The sequence below is a fragment of the Sceloporus occidentalis genome, unplaced genomic scaffold (genome assembly GCF_023333645.1).
Source record: "Sceloporus occidentalis isolate IW3139 unplaced genomic scaffold, rSceOcc1.0.p SCAF_7, whole genome shotgun sequence".
In the NCBI taxonomy this organism is placed as follows: domain Eukaryota; kingdom Metazoa; phylum Chordata; class Lepidosauria; order Squamata; family Phrynosomatidae; genus Sceloporus; species Sceloporus occidentalis.
This window is the reverse complement of record NW_028316987.1, coordinates 97587680-97605876: the sequence shown is the minus strand read 5'-3', so window position 1 is coordinate 97605876 and position 18197 is coordinate 97587680. Positions and strand designations below refer to the sequence as shown.

The 18197-nt window shown below is 43.7% G+C and overlaps 1 protein-coding gene across 1 annotated transcript; it reads right to left on the bottom strand.

Annotated features, from left to right (window-relative positions):
* Window positions 1-5285: 5285 nt before the first annotated feature.
* LOC149310222 (GTPase IMAP family member 7-like) lies at window positions 5286-5989 on the bottom strand. Its single transcript, XM_089534038.1, has 2 exons — window positions 5971-5989; window positions 5286-5917 (listed from the first exon to the last, which is right to left on the bottom strand). The coding sequence occupies exons 1-2, from the start codon at window positions 5987-5989 to the stop codon at window positions 5286-5288; spliced, it is 651 nt and encodes a 216-aa protein (XP_089390164.1).
* Between the last annotated feature and the right edge of the window lie 12208 nt (window positions 5990-18197).

Below are 18197 nucleotides of genomic sequence, written 5' to 3'. Positions count from 1 at the left end.
GGAGATGAAGAAGGCTATGGGGTTTTCCCCAGACGCAGAGCTGGAATGAAACCTCCGTAAAGGACATGGACATCTATGTTGATGCTTAGCCCCACTGAGATGGATGTATAAAGCAGATGCCTCTCTTCCATCATGAGTGACAGTTTATTTATTTCAAAGATATAGCCGTGTCAGAGAGATCTTTAGCACCTTTGAGACTCAGGGAGAGAAAGGAATCGGCAACGTGAGGAGCGTTCCTAGACTTCAGTCGACTTCCCCAAATGCCTTTAGTAAATGAGTAAATGCATCTGAGGAAGTAGACTGAAGTCTAGGAAAGCTTATTCTGCCAATTCCTTTCTTTCATTGAGTCTCAAAGGTGTAAAGTGGTGGGATTTTCCTGTTATAATAGAAGGCTATAGAAAGATGGAGTCACTTTGTTTAAAAGAAAAATAGTTTTTAAAATGAGGCTTGAAACTGGAGCATAGAAGAAGAAGGAGTACATCTTGACCCGGCTCCAGCAAAGCAGACACAACATACACAACTGAGATAAGGAAACATCTACAAGGGTTACTGAAGGCTACTGAAGGCTGCTGGATTCCTGGGGAAGGAGTAAAGAGCGGAAGCTACAGTTTTAATATATGCATGTCTCTCTGTCCTGATTGTAAGAGTTCTGTATGTTTAAACTGTAATTGGCCAATGAGAAGTGATGGAGAACTTTCTTGGTGTCACTGACTATAAGAAGAGGCCATCTTGTCTTCTTCGAAGCTCCGCTTTTTGGAACTTTGATTCCACTGAGTTCACGTTTCCTTTGTCGACAATTGGAAACAAACTTATGGATCTTCGTATTACTGGGTCCTCTTGTCAATGCTTTGCTCTGCCAGGCCTAGAACCTTAAGGTTCCTGAAATGTCTGTTGCAGGTCTTACATAATCTGTTTATTGGTTGACTTTGTTTCCTCCTAAGAGAACCTCAGAGCAGTTAATAAAGGAGATCGGAGCAGCCAAAAATATAAGCCATGAAGCTCAGAAATTACCTAAAATACCTAACATCTCTTAAAAACCCACAAAAGCACACAACTGTCTCAAAGAATGAATTGTGCATATTTGCTAAAGGCCTTAAAATTATACAAGCAGCATCAAAGACTAAGTTACTCACTTGCCTTACTCCTCTGCAGCTTGTGCAGATAGAGATTGGTGACCTTATACATTTCTGGGGTGGGTTTTGGGGCTGTGGGGCCATCCTCTATTAATTTATTCCACTTTATTTTAATCCCACCGTTCTCTGAAAGTGACACATATATAAAACACATTAAAACAACAATTGTAAATGTAAAACGTAAAACACAGAAGAGTTTCTTCCTGACGTTTCGCCAGCAGCTGTGTCTGGCATCTTCAGAGAAACGCTGGCATGGAAGAGAGTGGGAGATACACACACATTGTGTGGCCTTGTGTAAGAGGAGGGATGCCCATGTTAACCTGTGTCTTGTTCTGTTGTTGAACGGCAAGGCCTCAGGGAGGGAGGATAGGCAAAGAGGATTAGGGTCTCTTTAATTGGAGATCCATTGTTTGCTGGGAAAAACCCTGACCCTGAGAGGGTTTCCTTTGCATTTTGCTGGATCTTGATTTTGGTGTTTTTCAGGACTGGATGGCCATCTGTCAAAGGGGATGCTTTGACGGAGAGTTCCTGCATGGCAGAAGAAGGGGGTGGGACTGGATCAGGGCCCTTCCTGGGGTCTCTTCCAACTCTTATGATTCTACGATTTCATGATAGCTAAACTTTGCTAACTAAGGGTTTCTTCTTTCCTGTCAAAATCACTCCTCGCAACCCAGGGTCACTCAGTATTTTATATATATATTTATACACACACACACACACACACACACACACACACACTTCCATGCCAGCATTCTCTGCAGCTGCCAGATGTTGGCAAATGTCAGGAATAAGCGTTATAGTGCTATTGCCATAAATCAATTCAGCCAATCCTTGGTTAACTAGTGTGAGGAGTGGCTACAATAGAAAGAGAAGCAAGTAGATGCCTTGGGCTTTTTTACTGGGAGTCCATCTTCTTCTGCCCAGATGGGGATGGAGGCAGCGCATGTGAAGGCGGCTCCTTGGCCCCGTTCCTGAAGAACATTTTGATGTCCGAGAGAAATCCTTTGCAGGGAATCTCTAACTCCGGAGGTTCAGGCGTCTTGTGTCTGAGTTAAAGCGCCATCCAAGGAGGGAGCGCAAAGAGCCTTGATGGCCTGCCACAGCGTTCTTCTCCCATGGAATGATCCTTCGGCAGAAGGCTTTTCGTTCTCCTCACTCACATCACAGTCTGAAAACCTGAAATGCACTTCTTCTCAATATCAGGATTCTGAGTCTTAAAAACATGCATTTAATCAACAACAAAAAAGCATGAGATTTCCAACTAATATCTTAACAGGTCTAAAAAGGGGATGGGGCAGCCTCCGTTTCCAGAAAGAAGCAGAACCTGCACCCCATGTTCTTCTGAATATTCCCGTGAAGCATCACATGTAGGCATGCGGATATTGCCAAAGGAAAAGGCGTTCTGCCCTGCCTTGGATGGGCTTTACAAAAGAAAACAACAACAATGCTTTTTAAAGAAGTTTGTGGTATATAATATAGATATAACATTACATTATTAAAAATATTAAAAATAGGCATAGGTATAGTTAGCTCTTTGGGTCGTTTCGGATCCAGATTGTGCCGGCTGGCTATACAAACCGTCACTTTTGAACATCCCAGGAGTAAACAAAAGTACATCATTTCCCCAACAGTTTTACTAAATACATCATTTACATGATCTTATGTTCAGTTGGACTTCTATACGTAGGTAAAATGTCTTTTTCCCTCCGAACTTGTGTCTCTGAATGTTGTTCTAACTTATTAAGTGGTGCTTTATTAGTCATTAAGAAACTTGATGTAAAACATGGTAATATTAATATTTTACCCCGAAGAGGAGCAGAACGAACTGTAGACTCTCAGCACCCATGAGATCAATTTATGCCCAGACTGGGCTTCATTTTTAGGGAGACTGTCTCTAAGTGGGTTTTCTTTTGGGGGGGATGTTGTTTGTTTGTTTGTTTTGGGGGTGTCCAATACAGGTACCCCAACGTGTTTTGGGGATAGAGGGGGCGTTTCCACTTGCGATTGAAAACGATTTTAAATACAGCGGTTCGTTTTAAAACGACTCAAAATACCGCGAGTGTTGTCCCGCTTTTTAAATCGCTTTATTTTTATCGTTTCCATTTATCGTTTTATTTTGATTCGCTGTAATGGACACAGCATCGTTCCCAGTCATGGCTGAATCAGTGTATATTTAAACTGGTTTTGTTACTTTTTCGTTCACATTCACTTGTTTTGGCTATGACTGTCATGTCAATCAAAGCGATGTCATCATGACGTCACAATACTTCGGAGTGACATGCCTCGATGTATCCTGTACCTGGCCGTTTTTCATTCTTTTTAAATTTCGCGGTTGTTATTTTTTTAAAGAGCCAATGAGGAGGCGCTGAATAAGTGCCTCTGAGCCTGGAAGGTGCCGGAAGGGCTGGTTTAGGCAACCGATGCCTCTCCCAAGAACTCTTGTTTGGTTGATTTGGAAGGAAGTTCGTGGGGAAGGATGGCTGAAGGAGAGAGGAAACTGCCTGCCTCCCCAAAGCACTTCTGCTTGGCTGCTGCCTTGGAAGAAAGACCCCAGAGAAGCAGTCATCCTTCTGGCTTGGAGAGTTGGGGAGAGAGTTTTTGGAGGGGCAGCAGCCAATGAAAATCGTCTGCATCCAAGGCTCTTCTGTTGCGTCTCCCCAGACAAGAAGGAGCCTTATTCGTCCTCTTCTGCGTCTCCCCATATTAACTGCTGCCATGACTCAGTGCTAGGGAATCCTGGGAATGGTAGTTTATTATGGCACCAGCACTCTCTGGCAGAGGAGGATAAATGTCTCACAAACACAACAGTTCCCATAATTCCTTAGTACTGAGCCAGGGAAGGTTAAGGGGTCTTAAACGGTATTATTTCTACACTGGGTTTTGAACTGCAGATGAGGTTTCTTTCCCCGTAAATTAAAAAAGTTGTTACTTTGTCATTTGCTTTAGAAATACACGCACACACACACACACACAAATATACATTCATATGTGTATATATATGTGCGTTCACACAAACATACAAATATGTATGTGTGTATATACCTGTATGTTTGTGTGTGTGTATGCATGTGTGTGAGAGCATTCATATATAAATATGTGTGTGTATAAATACACACACACACACCCCTACCTACCTACCTACCTACCTACCTACCTATCTATATATTGTGTGTGCCTGTGTTTTCAGCAAATCAGATCAAGGAGGAGAAGGCACAGGGCTTCATTGGGGAGAGAATCTTTGGGGAAGATTGCTCCCAGGGCTGTCTTGGGAGCCATGAAGCAGGGATATGTCCTGCAAAAGCCATCCCATAGTTCCTCTGGAAAGAGCCTTGACTCCCCAAATTCGCTTTGCCTGCCCCATTGATCTCTGGGCTGTCTGGGGAGCGATCAAGCAGGCATGTACTGCAAAGCCCATCTGTGTCTTCCCATAGTTCCTCTGGAAAGAGCCTCCATTCCCCCAAATCCCTTTGCCTGCCCCACTGCTCCCTGGGCTGTCGGGGGGGCAATCCAGCAGCCATGTACTGCAAAGCCCATCTGCTGCTCAGGCGCTCAGGCAGAGGTGAAAAAGAAAAAAGGATAGTTAAAATGGTGCTCAATGGCTCTCCTCCCACATCAGTCTATGAATGAGGAGCAGAGGGGAAAGGCCATTATGGGAATGGAAGGAAATGGCGCTGGCGATGCAGAAAGAGACCAAAGAGGGTGACAGCCCCAGGCCAGCCCCTTGAGCGCTGCTCCTCCCATCTCCAGGTTCCCGAATCAGACACCCTTTCGTTCCCATTTAAATACAGCGATTCGTATATCGGCACAAAGGATAACCCAGGGTAAAACCTACTATTTTTTTTTGCACCGGTTTATAGGCTTCTGATCTGGTTTAAATGTTTGGATTCGAATCAAATTCAAATCACTGTGGGAACAATAGAGGGTAAATCTAGAACTGTTCTAGAGTTAATTTGGGATTGAGTGGGAACGATACAGCCTGGATTTTCTTTGTAAACCAGTGTATAAGTGAGTGGGAACGCGCCCTTTGTTTAACGGTCAGCACAGCCAAGCCTGCATCTCTCAGAGGATGCTGCACCCACCGGAACTCGCCTGCTCTTTCTCTTTTTTGAGCTGTTCTACCTTTTCTAACAGCTGTTTGTACTCCTCTTGCAATCATTTGTACATCTCAGATATTTCTTGGTCGTTTCCCATCATGTCTTCAGTACAGTAAGAGGCTCTGCTGTTCCTTCTCAGCATGGCATTGATCATCCGAAAGAGTTTGGCCACCTGCTCCTCCTTCTCCTCGCCTTGAGCCTTGTTGTTGAAAGCCAGGCACCGGTCCCCGCATTCGGAAATCAGTGCCTGAAGGTCATCGCTGTCCTCCAAGAACTCTTCCAAAGACTTACCTTCCAGTCTATCTTTGTGGCTGAACAAAATGATCATGTATTTCTTTGTCTTAGCGCTAAAAGTCTTTTGGACTGACTTAACAGCTGCTGCTTCCTCTGCAGTGAAATGTCCCAGTTTAATGACTAGAATAAGTACATGTGGACCTGGGAAAACCCACTTCGCACACTTTTTCATTTCTTTGCAAATCTCTTCTAGTGATTCTTCGGTGTCACAAACCCCAGGGGTGTCAACAACCACAATTCTCCTGCCACCGATTAGCGCCTCGCCCTTTTTGCACTCCTTCGTCACTGAGCCAGCTGATATGGCCGACAAAAAGCGCTCCTGTCCCAGGATGGTGTTTCGCGTGGCGCTCTTCCCAGATCCAGTCTTACCAAAAATGACAATCCTCCATTCTGGTGCTAACACAAAGAAGCGGAACAGTATAAGAAGTGGCCAAGCAAGGTGGCCATACCTCTATTGTTCTGAGCCATCCATGCATCCATCCAGGAAGCAAGAGGGCAACGCAGGGCATTTGGCCCAGGGCTAGGAACCGTTTTGCTCCATTGGAAGTGCCCTGACTCCTTAGAGGACCCAAACCACCCCCTCCCCAAACACCCCCTTCCTGGATGAAGGTGTGTCCTCCTCCTCCTCCTCCTCTTCCTTGCTCCCTCTTTGCCCTTACTATCATTGAATCATAAAGTTGAAACAGACTCCAAGGCAGTGATGCCAACCACCCTTGAAGGAAATTCCCTGATTGGTTTCCCGGAATGCCCCCAAATTTCCCAGAATAGGGGCAGGACTTCAGGGTCAAAGGGCGGGGCTTCCGAGTCAGGGGCGCGCGCAAGGCACTATGGGAAGGCTAAAGAGGGCGGGGCTTCCAGAATGGGAGGAATTGGGAGAGGTTTTTTGAGGGGTGGGAAGGTATTTTGGAGTTTTTTGGGCAGGAAGGTTGTATTTCCCAGAATCTTCCCCAAAATTTAGCAATCCTGGAAATGACACGGAAAAACTTTAAAAAATTAAGCTCCCTCCTCAATATGACATCCTTTCAAATATTTAAACAGGGCTATCATATCACCTCTTAACCTTCTCTTCTCCAGGCTAAACATCCCCAGCATCTCCCTAAGTCTGTCCTCATAGGGCTTCATGGTTTCCAGACCCTTCACCATTTTAGTCGCCCTCCTTTGGACACATGGCTCCAGTTTCTCAATGTCCTTTTTGAATTGTGGTGCCCAGAACTGGACACAATATTCCAGGTGGGGCCTGACCAGAGCAGAATATAGTGGCACTATTACTTCCCTTGATCTAGACACCAGAGACGTAGGGAGGGGGGGGGTTTGGGGGTCCGGACCCCCCCTTCAGGCCCTGGGGGCCTTCAAGCTCCTTCCTCCCCCCTCCATCAAAACTATGGAGAACTTGGAGGGGAAAGACAAAAGTTGCAAGCTCAGAGAGAGAGAGAGAGAGAGAGAGGGAGGGAGGGAGGAGGGGGAGGGAGGGGTCCTTGTGATTTCTTTCCCTTTCGTTTCCATTGGAGTCCGGCTTCCACTCCTCCGCCTCCTCCCCCCCTCCTCCCTTCTGCTTTTGCCAGAATAAAAGTCTTCGAAGAAGGGAAGGAAGGGGAAAAAGGAAGGAAGAATGAGAGGGAGGGAGGGAGAACTGAAGAAAAGAAGGAAAAGAAAGGTTGGAAGAGGAAGGGGAGAAAGGAAGAAAGAAAAAGGAAGGAAGGAAGCTTCTAAAGGGAAATATAAAAGGAAGAATAGGTGACTTTTAACTTTCCTTTCAGCAGTTATATCCATATATAATATAGTAAAATAATAATAATAATAATAATAATAATAATAATAATAATATCCCTTACCCAAAATGCTGGGGACTAGATGTATTTTGGATTTTGGAGTTTTTCAGAGTTTGGTATATTTATATATGTCTAATGGGATATTATATTGGGAGATGGGTCCATCTATGTCTCATATGCATCTCATAGACATAGACTGAAGGTAATTTAATGCACAATATTTTCAAAATAATGTTGTGCTTCTGCACACTGAGCTTCAGCAAAACCCTGAGACCACTATGCCTTGTATCATTCAATAGTTCAGTCATTGATCTAAACCTTCAGGATTCCCAGGTATCCTTTTCTTGGGGTCAGGCCAGATGCTCTCAGGGTCAGTTTGGGGCTTTTGGAAGTCCAGAGAAAGGAGACTCAGACTCTACTCTGGACATTTCTCCTGAGAATGAACTCAGGTTTTCAAAAACAATCATTTCTGGATTTTTGCAACAACAAAAAAGAGGAGGGTCTGTGATGCAAAAAGCAAGAGGCTTCCTTCCAGCCTTGTTTCTTCTCTTTTTTAAAAGACAAAGAGAATAAAATGCAGTTAGCTGGCCCCTTTTTAGCATGTCAATGGGGGTGCTTTGATGGAGAGTTCCTGCATGGCAGAATGGGGTTGGACTGGATCAGGGCCCTTCTTGGGGTCTCTTCCAACTCTATGATTTTATGATTAATTAATTAATATATGGAATCAATCTAAGAACTTCCGGGTTTGGTGCGGAAGCAAGAGGAGCGCACCCGCGGTGCTCCGGGGAACACTCGCTCCATGCGGTGGTGCTGCGTAAAGAACAGGGTCCGTGAAACAGCTTGGGGACCCCAAAGCAGCTACAATTCCCCCAGAAATAGGGGTCTCGGTGGGTAGCCTGCAGAGGCTCTGGAAGGCATCCAGCCCCGGTAGAAGGAGGAGAAGGAGGAGCCGAGGAGATAGCTCAGACTGAAGCCTGAGCGACAAACCCAGCGGCACGGCAGCAGCCTTTTAGGCATATAACGCCAGCACCAACCCTTTGCTTTGAAGCTTCAGGCTCTCTAGCCTCTAAAAGCAACTACAAAAGTGTGGGTCCCTACATAACTGGGATGAAGAAAAGGGACAGGGGACGCTACTAATCTACAACCTCCCAAGACTACAGAGCACAAGAGGGTAGGCATATTTTACTCCCCATTTCTTCTTGGCTGGGAGAAGTTTGTACTTATCATCTCTTTATTTGTTGCCCAGACTTTCCCCTTTGCATTACCTGAGAAACTGGAAAGGAAAGGAAAAAGGGGAATAATGTATTGACTGTGCTTAACTAATACTGTATTATCGCAGAAGAAGTCTGACAAATGTGCTAATACAGTATTGTTTGATATTGAAGGAAAGCCCCAGTCTTAAGCAAACTCTTAGTCTCACATCGCTCTAAACTCTGGATTGAATCTAAGAACCTTGGTTTTGAATGGGCTAAAAGGATTAGCTGCCAAATATTGACATTGGACACAATTTCAAGTTTAATAAGAAACAACAGTGTAACTAAAACAAAGTTTCCAGTGTTGGGAACAGTTAGTATTTCAACCATTTGGCAACTGAAATTTAATTAGCTGAAAGCCTTTGAGCTGCCGAGGCCAAATGGCTACAGCTGCTAGAAGAGGAACAGCTGCATGGCAGCTTCTGCCTTCTAGTTACTCCCAGAGGAGATACTCAATAGAAAAAGAGCTACCTTCTATTTTGGAGGAGATTAAAAAACTGAGGCTAGATATGGAGCAAAATCTTTCAAGGGAGATTAAAAATCTCAGGGCAGATATTAAGAAAGACTTTAGATCGGAAATGAAAGAATTCAAACAATCTTTGGACGCTGTCACAAAAGAAACTGGACATGTTAGCTCCAGAGTCCAAAAGTTGGAAGACAGAACAAACTCTACGGAGGAACGAGTCAAAGATATTAAAATAAACCAAGATAGAGACAAAGAAAAATGTCTTGACTCTAGAGCTCTGGAAGAGCAAAGATTTAGACAGAATGGTTTGAAATTAAGAGGGCTAAAGGAATCTAAAGGAGAAAACCTGTATGATGTTTTGTTACCTCCCCTGGCCGAATATATGAATCTCTCTCTCCAGGAGTTAAGTTGGAGCACGGACAAAATATACAGGATTAATTCTAAAATTGCCAGAGATAACGATTTGCCAAGGGATATTGTGATATATTTTCTAAGGCAAAATGTGAAAGAACAACTACTCCAAGAAAAAATAATTATAGAAGATTGTGCACTTAAGATTTATAAGGATGTCCCCAAAAGGATTCTCCAAAAACGTGATGGATATACATTTCTAACAAATCAGCGAATCAGATACAATATCAATGGGAAAAATTGGAAGGGATATTGGTTTTCTTCAAACAACGATGGATCAAATTGAACTCCACCCTGAAGGCCAAGGAATTCTGGAGGAGACATGGGAAAGAAATAGAAAGGCCTAAAAAGACAGATAAAGATTATGGAGAAGAAGGAACATCGGAAGAATTAAAAGGCGAGTTGAAAGATCCAAAGGATGCAGAGGATAAAGAACAACAAAGATGGTCAGAATCAGAGGAAGGAGAAGAGGAGGAAGAGGATGGTTCAGGAAATTGCGAACTGGATGGAGAAGAAGAAGCAGACAATAGAGTGGAAGAACAGACTGAGAAAACAGTGGATCTAGATCTTAGCCTAGAGATAATAAAAGGAAGAGAAAGAAGACTAAGGCTAAATAAACTGATACTGGAAAAGGGAAATGTTGCAAGGTGGGCAAAACATACGAATACTATCATGGAACATAAATGGTTTGAACAACAAAACTAAAAGGAAGGAAGTTTTCCATTTATTAGGGAAAGAAAAAATTGAAATTTTATGTCTCCAAGAGACTCATATTAGACAAAAGGATGAAAGATGACTGAGAAACAAAAAATTGGGGACGCACTATATAGCTGCAAATAAACAAAAAAAGAAAGGGGTTGTGATTTATGTGACAAATAAATTATGTTCCAAGCAGCTGTTTTGTGACAAAGAAGGACATTATGTTGGGACTGAGTTTAAGTTGAGCGGAAAAAATATTCTTTTGGTGGCAATAAATGCACCGAACAACAAGAAGGCGAAATTTTATCAAAAACTACCGGAGAGAATACAAGAATTTTGCTATAAGGAGATTATAATTTGTGGAGATTGGAACGGCTGGTGGAGCCAAATACGGACAGACTTTCATCTAAAGTAATCAAAGTTAATCAAGGCAAGCTGCCGGCTTCTTGTTTTAAGTTTATTAACGCCGTCTTTAATTGAAATGTATATAAATATGGAGATATAAATATGGAGACAGACGAGAATTTACTTTCTTTTCGGATAGATTTAAGACCTTCTCCAGAATTGATACGTTCTTTGTTTCAAAAGCATTAGCCCCAAGAGTGAACAAAGTGGAAATCATGACAAAATCCTACTCTGACCACAACCCTGTTGGGTTGTCTATAAGGAAAGAGACTACGCAATTTAGATGGCAAACGCAAGACTATTTGCTCTCATGCCCAAAAGTTGTATAAGAAGCTAAAGACATAATCAACAATTACTTCAGAGAAAACTTAAATAAAGGCACTGACATAAAAATAGTATGTTATGGGCGGCATGTAAAGCGGTTCTTAGGGGTTCTTTCATTAAGAAACATCGGGAGATGTCGAGTAGAAAAAGATCAAATGTAAAGCAAATTACAGAGCAACTAAACAAAAGGGAAGTAGAGCTTAAACAGAACCCAGAAAATACTAAGACTCTAAGGGAGATAAAGCTCCTACAGAAACAATACAATATGCAAAATGCGCAAGATCTGGCTAACATGATGAAGAATGCTAAAATCAAGCAGTTTCAAGAAGCAAAGAAACCTGGTCAATGGCTAGCCCAAAGACTTTGTGAAACCAAAGAGAAAGAATCAGTTTTTAAGATCAGTGATGAAGTTAAATCTTACACAGATACTAAGGGCATTATGAAGGCAACATCTGACTACTTTAGTCATCTGTTTAGAAGAATTCCAACATTCAAAGCAGAAGCGGAGGATTACATAAAAAGATGCCCACTTCCGGAATTAAACGAAGAAGAAGGGGTGGAACTGAATAACGACATCGCCTCAAAGGAGCTAAAGCAGGCTCTCCAGCGGGCTAAACCCGGCAAAGCACCGGGGCCAGACGGCTTTACAGCTAGACTTTATAAAACCTTTGAGATGGAAATTGAACAGCATCTGACGGAAGTTATGAATTCGATCAAAGGAGATCCACTACCGCCGACTTGGGAAGAGGCCAACATCATCTTGATTCCGAAAGAGGGAAGGGACCATCAATATTTAAAGAACTACAGGCTGATCTCATTCCTAAATGTGGACTATAAGCTTTTTGCTGATATTATGGCAAACAGATTGAAAAAAGTATTACAGACAATTGTCCAGGAAGATCAATGTGGGTTTCTTCCTAATAGACAACTGAAAGAAAATCTAAGATAATTATAAATGTGATTGAACACTATGATTGGCATCATGAAAGAAAACTTGCCTTGATCTTCCTGGATATTGAAAAGGCCTTTGATTCCCTGGACTGGTCATCTATTATCATTACACTGAAGCGGATAAAAGCAGGTCAGAGATTCATTGACTGGATCCGCTCCATTTACTGCAGACAAACTGCCAGAGTTATTATTAATGAGCAAAGAACGGATGTAATTGCATTGTCTAGAGGTACCAGACAGGGTTGCCCTCTGTCTCCGTTAATGTTCATTTTGGTGTTAGGATCTTTATTAATTAATTTGAAAGAGGACAAAGAGATTACAGGGGTTGAGTTTAAAGGGGGAGGTTTGAAAACAAGGGCGTATGCCAATGATATTGTGATTGCATTGGAGGACCCAATAACTTGCTGTGATAAACTAATAAATCACCTAAAAGAATTTGAAAGAATAGCCGGGTTAAAGATTAACTTAGAAAAATCTGCAGCGATCACAAAAAACATGGATAAATATGAACAAGATAGATGAACGGAAAAATCAGGCTTTAAAATAACTGGAAAAGTGAGATATTTGGGTGTGATTCTGACTAATAGGAATTCAAATCTTATTAAAAATAATTATATGAGTAAATGGGCAGAAATCAAAAAAGACATGAAAAACTGGAAATCATTAAATCTCTCATTGCTAGGAAGGATATCTGCAATTAAAATGGTGGTGGTCCCTAAGTTATTATTTCTCTTCCAATGCATCCCCACTATTAAAAATGAGAAAATCTTCCAAGATTGGCAGAAGCAATTGGCGGAATTCGTGTGGCAGGAAGAAACCCAGAATTAGAGTTAAAATAGGATACGATGCCAAGGAAAGACTTAAAGCCATATTTTGAAGCTTGTGCCATAATGTATCTGAAGGAGTGGATGGCTTTAGAAAAGAGCAAATGATTGAAACATTAGGTTTGGCTGGCAAGGGTTTCTGTTCTATGGGGAAAGAAAAGCTAACAAAAGTTTCAATGATCATTTTATCCGTGTTTGGAATAAATATAAAAAACGAATCTCTCCTAAATATCCTGGGAGGTTATCACCAGATCAGGCTCCGTATTGCTTTGATCCCAAGAAAAACCAGACATGGATCAGGTATAAAGATCTGTTAAACAAAAAGGGATCCATTAGAACTCAAGAAATGCTAAAGCAGGAAGGTTGGGACATAGGCTGGTTTTTGTATAGGCGACTTAGCTGTAGATACAAAGAGGATAAGAAACAGGTCGGTTTTTCTAACTCAAAGAATGATATGGAAGAAATCATCTGGGAATCTGAGTCGAAAATAATCTCTAAAATGTATAAAAAACCTCTTGGAATGGTTTACGGAAGAGGAAATGGTTAAAGACTCAATGATCAAATGGGCACAAAACTGTGGCAGATCAATTGATCTGTGTCAATGGGAGAAAGCATGGACAAAAAGAAGGTGCTACTCAAGATCACGATATATAAAAGAGAACTATTATAAGATTCTCTATAGATGGCACTAACACCAGTTAAAACAGCCAATATGTACAAGACGGGTAAGACGTTGTGTTGGAACTGCCAAAAGAGACAGGGACCGATCATCTTCTGTGGTGGACATGCCATAAGGCAAGAAGGTTTTGGAAAGAGATACCATCTGAAATTGATAATATGTTGGGAGTTAAATTAACATTAAGAGCTGAAACAATGTTGCTTTGTATGTTAGAAGAAAAAGATGAAGATCAAAATGGAGGACATTTGGGCATTATTCCTAGACAGATGGCAGAAATGGACTTCCCTTTCTGTCCAAACACCCTTCTCCATTCCATCATCATCACTATCTTTTTTAAAACAAGGCAGACCTGTTAGCATTAAAAGCACCAATAATAATAATAATAATAATAATAATAATAATAATAATATTTATTTATACCCCGCTCTTCAGCCAAGGATATCAAAGCACATGAGGAAAATACAAATTGTGCAAATAGCCACCCTCCTCCTCCTCTTCATACTTGGCGCCAAATTGCGCCAGGAAATGGCCCCTTCTCCTGCCCCTGGCCGAGAGACAGAGGCTCTCAGTGCTCCTCCTCTTCTGAAGCTTCCTCCTCCTCTGAAGCTTCCTGAGGCTGGCCAATAGGAGACTGGGGCTAGAAACAGCCCTGCCTCTGCTGTTCTCCTATTGGCCAGCCAGCCTGATGGAGAGGAGGTGCTGCCAATTAGGATTGTGGGTGCGTGTGCATGTGAACTACAGCCAGCCGCGGCCTGGGCAACTGCAGCCCATTGAGGAGGAGGAGGAGGAGGAGGAGGAGGTGGCTGGCTGGCTGGCTGGCTGGCTGGCCTGCTGGAGCTGTGCAAATTAGCACGGCGCGTGCGTGCTAATGCATGGCGTGCGCAAGCCACAGCCATCCGTAGGCCGCACAGCTGCCTTGGGCGGTGCAGCTGCTGCCACAGCCCACCCAGGAGGCAGAGCGTGGAGGAGGAGGAAGAGGAGGAGGTGGGTGGGTGGGTGGTTGGCCAGCCGGCAGGCCGGCCGGCACATTATTGGCCGCCGGCTGGGGCAATGGCCGCATTGGCCATAAAGAAGGCGCGCACGGGGGCAGAGGTGGCCGCGGGCGGGGCAGTCCCACTTTTGGCAGGAAGCCGGACCCAGACCGGGCCAGCACTGCCAAAAGCGGGATTGTCCCGCCTACAGCAGGGTTATGGCATCCCTAGTCAGAGGTTCCCATGAGGATGGTTTACAGGCCTCAGATAGCAACAGCTAAGCTGCTCAGAGGAACCCCCTCTCTGCACTGGTTTCCAGTTAGCTACTGGGAGAAAGGCAGGCTATCACTTTTAAGGCTCTGTGCTGAACTGGACTGGATTATCCAAGAGTCTGCCATTTTCAGGATAGCTCTCCTGGTCTTTCTATGGTTTGTTTGGTGCAGAGGAGAATAATGTCTGCATTGAGAGGGCAATGTCTGCTGATGTTGCATGTTTCCGTCATCAACTGAAGCATTTTTTCTTTCCTCGGGCATTTACTTCCCGGTTAACATTGTCTGTTTCCTGGCCCATCATCCTCTTCTTTGAAACTGTCTTCTATTTAGGAAGAGGGCTGGTTTCCTTCCCTCGTCTCCCACATCAGATTTGCAGCCAACATCTATGTCAGTTTGAAGTCAGAGTCTATCTCTGACTTGTCTGCTAAACCTTACATCTTACGCAGACCTTCAGACCCACACAAAAATTGGACTTCCCAAGACAGAACCTCCACATCAGGTGAGTATTTCCATTAGAAAGCCTAATATCTATCCCACATTTACTACGTTATTTCCTGAGTCTGGTATGAATGTATGTGTGTATGTGCCTGTGTGGTATCCAGATCGAAGGGGCGATCCCATCTGAGGTGTAGTAACAGGCCTCCTCTTGTGACCTTGAGCTAATTAAATTCCCCATTGATAATTTGGTCACTGTTCACTGTTACATTGGCCCTGAAGCAGAAGGACAAGGGAGCCAGCTGTACCTGCTCTCTTTGGTTGCTGGCAATGGTGGGTCTTCATCTGGCTTTGGGTCTCCTTCTTTCTCGCCTCCTGCCTGGAGGGCTGGCCTCTCCTTTATTCTGGGCAAAGTAGGCAAAGGAAGGGTCCCTTCGGCTGTATATATCTGTATATATACCTCCTCATTCCTGAAATAACCTGGCTGGCAGTCAGAGACCCTCCCAGAAAGAGAGATTGGTTCCTCAGCCAGACTTTGGCACGTCTCTTGGCCAAGGGAGAGCTGCCAAGGCAAAAAGAAACTGGTCAAAGTTCAGTAAATTGGACTGGTTCTGTCACTTCGGCCAGAGGAGCTCTCAAACGCAGCTGGCACAGAAGTAGCCCTGAGCGCAGAGAGAGATCCTTGGCACAGACATACCCACAGGTGAGTCCCTGGCAAGATGGCATCCTTTATTTGTGCCAGGGCCATGCATAGAGGTTTCAGAGTGTGCCATTCACTCCTCTGCTGACCTGAGGCTGACAGTTTATCCTGCTTGCTCCCTTGCAAAGAAGTAGAGAATGGCTCCAGAAAGTCATTCAAGTGGCATTGAAAAGAGAGCTCCAAAAATCCAACATGGCCCAGAAAACAAAGTACATACTGCAATGCACTTAAACCTGGGAAACCTCCGTTTCTGGAAGCTTCCTCTGGAGTTTGCCTCAAAGAATGAATAAAAGGGAGAAAAGCAGTCTTTTGGCCTTTCAAAAAAAGAGTAACCATCTTATTTCAAGCATTATGTTTTGTGGTCTCCAGCCCAAATGAATTTTCCCTCTGAAAATGGCTGGAAAAGACATGCTTTTGGGAAAGTGCACATGAACATGTATATATTTAAAATAATGCATACAAAAATGCATTGTTTTCTTAAAATTCAAGGGAAAAGGACAAGTTACTGAATGGAAAATATGCTTGGAAAAGGCATATATTTTTTAAAAATCAGCAGAGGTATGTGCTCCTTAAAATGTGTGGGTGGTCAATATAGCATGAACAATGCGCATATTGAAATGTCAAAGGGGGGGGGGTTTCAATCTGATGCAGTGGGAAAATAAGGCCCTGAGAACTTCCCCAAACAAGAGTACAGCAGCCTCAGGCGGGATTCATAGAGCCATACAGTCCTAGAGTTGGAAGAGACCTCCAGAAGGCCCATGAAGTCCAGCCCCCTTCTTCTGCCATGCAGGAACTCCCCTTCAAAGCATCCCCATTGCCAGATGGCCACCCAGCCTCCTTAGAAGGAGGCTCCACCACAGTCTCCAAGGTTTAAGTCACTTACACCTACCCGTCTCCCCCAACCAAGTTCCTCATTGGGTTTAATGTTTATTTTTATTTTTTTAATAGATACTATATTTTAATAAATGAAGAACAGCACACATTTCTTCTGCACGTTGTGTTTCATAACCATAAGGATATAGCAGCTTCCAATTCTTAAGTTCCATAACTTAACTCATTTTCTTTCAAACTTTCAGGAATGCTTAATTGAATGCTTAGGTCTCCTATTACCTTGGATGAAGACATCACCCTTGCCATAAGTCACCATGTAGAGTCCAGGATTGTGATAGAAAGGAGTCAGGTCTGGAAAGGCCTCTGGCTCCGGATGATGGCGCCACTGTGTTCCCCCCACCTCCACCCCGCTCCAAATCCTAAAAGCCATTGCCAGAGGTAGTTGACAAAGAACCTCAGCCGGAGACCCCTATCCCAGTCAGAACTGGCAGACCCTGAGGAGACACTTGCTATTGGTGCATTGAGAAGGCAAGGAGCAGCCGTCTCTCAGAGCCAATGCCTCCGAAATAAGGAAGACCATGCAATGAAGCACCTGGCATTTCACGTTCAGGCGGCTATAAATCCCACAGCAGCCGGTGGGAGATTCTGTGGTTTGCAGCTCTTCATCACACCTCCGTTTCTGTAAGTCTTCTGCTTGCAGTTTATTATTATTATTATTATTATTATTATTATTATTATTATCCCCCGGACAAGCTTACATTTCCATCCCTTTGCCTCTCCCTTGTGCTTCTCAAGATCTTCATGACTCTTGTGAACAGATTTTGGAACAGTTTAAATGTCTGGGTTGTGAGGAGCTAAAGCTTTCTTTTCCTAACAAGAGACCTGGCATGAAATGGCTTTATTGCATTTATGAAGGGCACACAGAGTGGATTTTATCCCTCACCTTTGGCTGCACATGAGGACCCCACAAATATGGCCCCTGAGGCTGCTTTCAGGGGCAGTTGGTTCCTCCGCAGCAGATTGCCACTTTCCTGAGTCTTCCCAAAGTGGCAATGCACCTTTTAAGCAGATAGTCTATTTAAACAGAGATCCTTAATATGAATCCACATTTGAACAAAAACAAACTGAAGATGTCCTCCCATTATTAGAGAAAGACGGCTTCTCCAAAGGCAAAATAGCCCATGATGTGTCTGGGGTGGAGATCCGGAACTGTATGACCCAGCCGTTAACCATGCAGGAAGTCCTGATATTGGGAATGATCAGAGAAGAGCTAGCAACCAGCAGCTGCACTGAGCAATGGAGGTCTGTTCTGGGGGTGATCATGGCTTTTCCAGCCATCTCTGGAAATCTGTTCTGGGGGTATTTGGGGCGCATCAGGATGGCATTCTTGGCCCTCTCCCACCAGTGATCTCTGGAGCAATGGGGAGCTGCAACGGAGCCCTGCTTTGGTTGTTGCCCCAGAGATCACTTGCTGGAAACGTCCTCCTCTTGCACCCAGATCCCCAGAAGAACAGGCTCCTGCTGCTTGATGCAGCTGCTGGTGCTTAAGGTAGGTTTGTGTGGGGCAACCTTTGCCAGAATAGGAGCTCTCTTTACACTGATTGGTAATTTGGCACTTTATTGAAATTCAAAGTGACTTCACAACATAATTCTTTAAGTAAACCAGTTATTTCTAATCAAGTCAAG